A 1951-nucleotide genomic window follows, 5' to 3' on the forward strand; every position below is an offset into this window, starting at 1 on the left:
TTAAAGAGACACATGACTATACACACAGGAGACAAGCCTTTCATGTGTGGGGAGTGCGGATACAGGACGACTTGCGTGTCTTACTTACCCATACATATGAGAAAACATACAGGTGAGAAACCCTTTAGGTGTGATCACTGCGACTATTCTGCTGCACAGAAAAGCAACTTAGACCAACACATGGTTCGATACACCGGACTTACCAAGGGCAAACCCTGCTCAACTGCGCAGAAAGGTACTTTAGATCGACACATGACTGAAGACGACGGAGAGAAACCCTTCAAGTGTGGGGAGTGCGGATACAGAACTGTTCGCAAGTCTTCCTTAGTCACACATATGAAACGACATGCAGGTGTGAAACCTTATAAATGTGACCAGTGCGACTATTCTGCTCTAGAGAAACACAGATTAGACCAACACATGTCTAGACACACCGGCGAAAAACCCTACATGTGTGGGGAGTGCGGATACAGGACGGCTTACCAGAGTGACTTAAACATACATATGAGAACACATACAGGTGTGAAACCATATAAGTGTGATCAGTGCGACTATGCTGCTGCACGGAAAAAATATTTAGACCGACACAAGGCTAAACACACCGGAGAAAAACCCTTCATGTGTGGGGAGTGCGGATACAGGGCGGCTGACAAAACTGCCTTAACCTTACACATGAGAAAGCATACAGGTGCGAAATCCTATAAATGCGACCTGTGTGACTATTCTGCTACACAGAAAGGCGATTTAGACAAACACATGGCTATACACACCGGTGAAAACCCCTACATGTGTGAAAAGTGCGGATACAGAACTGCTCGCAAGTCTGACCTATCTCGACATATGAGAAACATACAGGCGATAAACCCTACAAGTGTGACCAATTTGACTATTCTACTACGTACAGACAAAAGGTGTTTAAAGAAACACATGGTCACGCACGCTCCTTAAACAGTTTACAGTTGCAGATACTGGACGGTTGAACAACAGTTGGCTCCATGAACAAGTAAGTTAGGCCTGGTCAAACAAACCGCTGAGAAACCCTACATGTGAGTGGAACGCGGGTTCACAGGAATGGACTTTACATTTAACGGCAGTTACAGACTAAGGCCGTCTATCGTGTATTTTAAATCGTTGTGGTTATGCTTTGAAATTTCAGTTTTGCAAGTTTCTTTTCCTTTCAGATCCTTCTGCCCCTCACCAAGCCTCCTTGCGGAGTACTAGCAAGTAGGTCTTGGGCAGCTCCCAGTTGCTATGTTTTTGCTTGCCCCATTCTTACGGAAACACATATTCAACAGTAAACCGCACAATACTGCTGATAAAACTGTCCGTTGTCGAGAGAACATGTAAATACTGTTCAGAGAAAGCAGTGGAAGATGAAATGCATTTCATTTGTCAATGTTCACATTACAGTTCCGAAAGAATCAAACTTTTCCTTGAAATCTACAAAAATTTCCCAAGCTTTTATAATCTTACCGACGAACAAAAATCCATCTTCTTGCTTAAGTCGTCCAACCCCTTTATATATGAAAATGTTGGACAATTCATCTTCCACTGCTTACGGAAAAGAAGTCAAACCCATCAATTAGCTTATGTAGAAATTGATTTAGTTTAGACGTTATTCCCTTTTTTATTTATCTATGTTTATCATTTCCCTTCTTTGTTAAGTTTGTTTATGTATACCACTACTACCTTACCCTGTATGCAATTAGCCCTCGGGCATGAATTTGCTAATAAACTGATAAAAGCTCCTTGGATGTTCTAGGTCATAATGCTACCTCAACTAGGTGAATGTCAATATAACACTGCAGTCATTGACTTGGTGCTGATGTTTCATACATCATATCAAACGTTCTTGTGTATTATGCTAAAACGAATAAAGTTTTTTGAAATTGATTTTTTTTAATTAAGAAAAATCAAGCATCCTTAGATTATCTTCGTTCTACCCCCCTCA

The 1951-nt window shown here is 41.3% G+C and overlaps 1 protein-coding gene across 1 annotated transcript; it reads left to right on the top strand.

The window, feature by feature from the left end:
- Window positions 1-12: 12 nt before the first annotated feature.
- On the top strand, window positions 13-1228 carry LOC118408165 (gastrula zinc finger protein XlCGF57.1-like). Its single transcript, XM_035808802.1, has 3 exons — window positions 13-436; window positions 689-871; window positions 1182-1228. The coding sequence occupies exons 1-3, from the start codon at window positions 13-15 to the stop codon at window positions 1226-1228; spliced, it is 654 nt and encodes a 217-aa protein (XP_035664695.1).
- The last annotated feature ends 723 nt before the right edge of the window (window positions 1229-1951 follow it).

The sequence above is a fragment of the Branchiostoma floridae genome, unplaced genomic scaffold (genome assembly GCF_000003815.2).
Source record: "Branchiostoma floridae strain S238N-H82 unplaced genomic scaffold, Bfl_VNyyK Sc7u5tJ_1560, whole genome shotgun sequence".
Lineage (NCBI taxonomy): Eukaryota > Metazoa > Chordata > Leptocardii > Amphioxiformes > Branchiostomatidae > Branchiostoma > Branchiostoma floridae.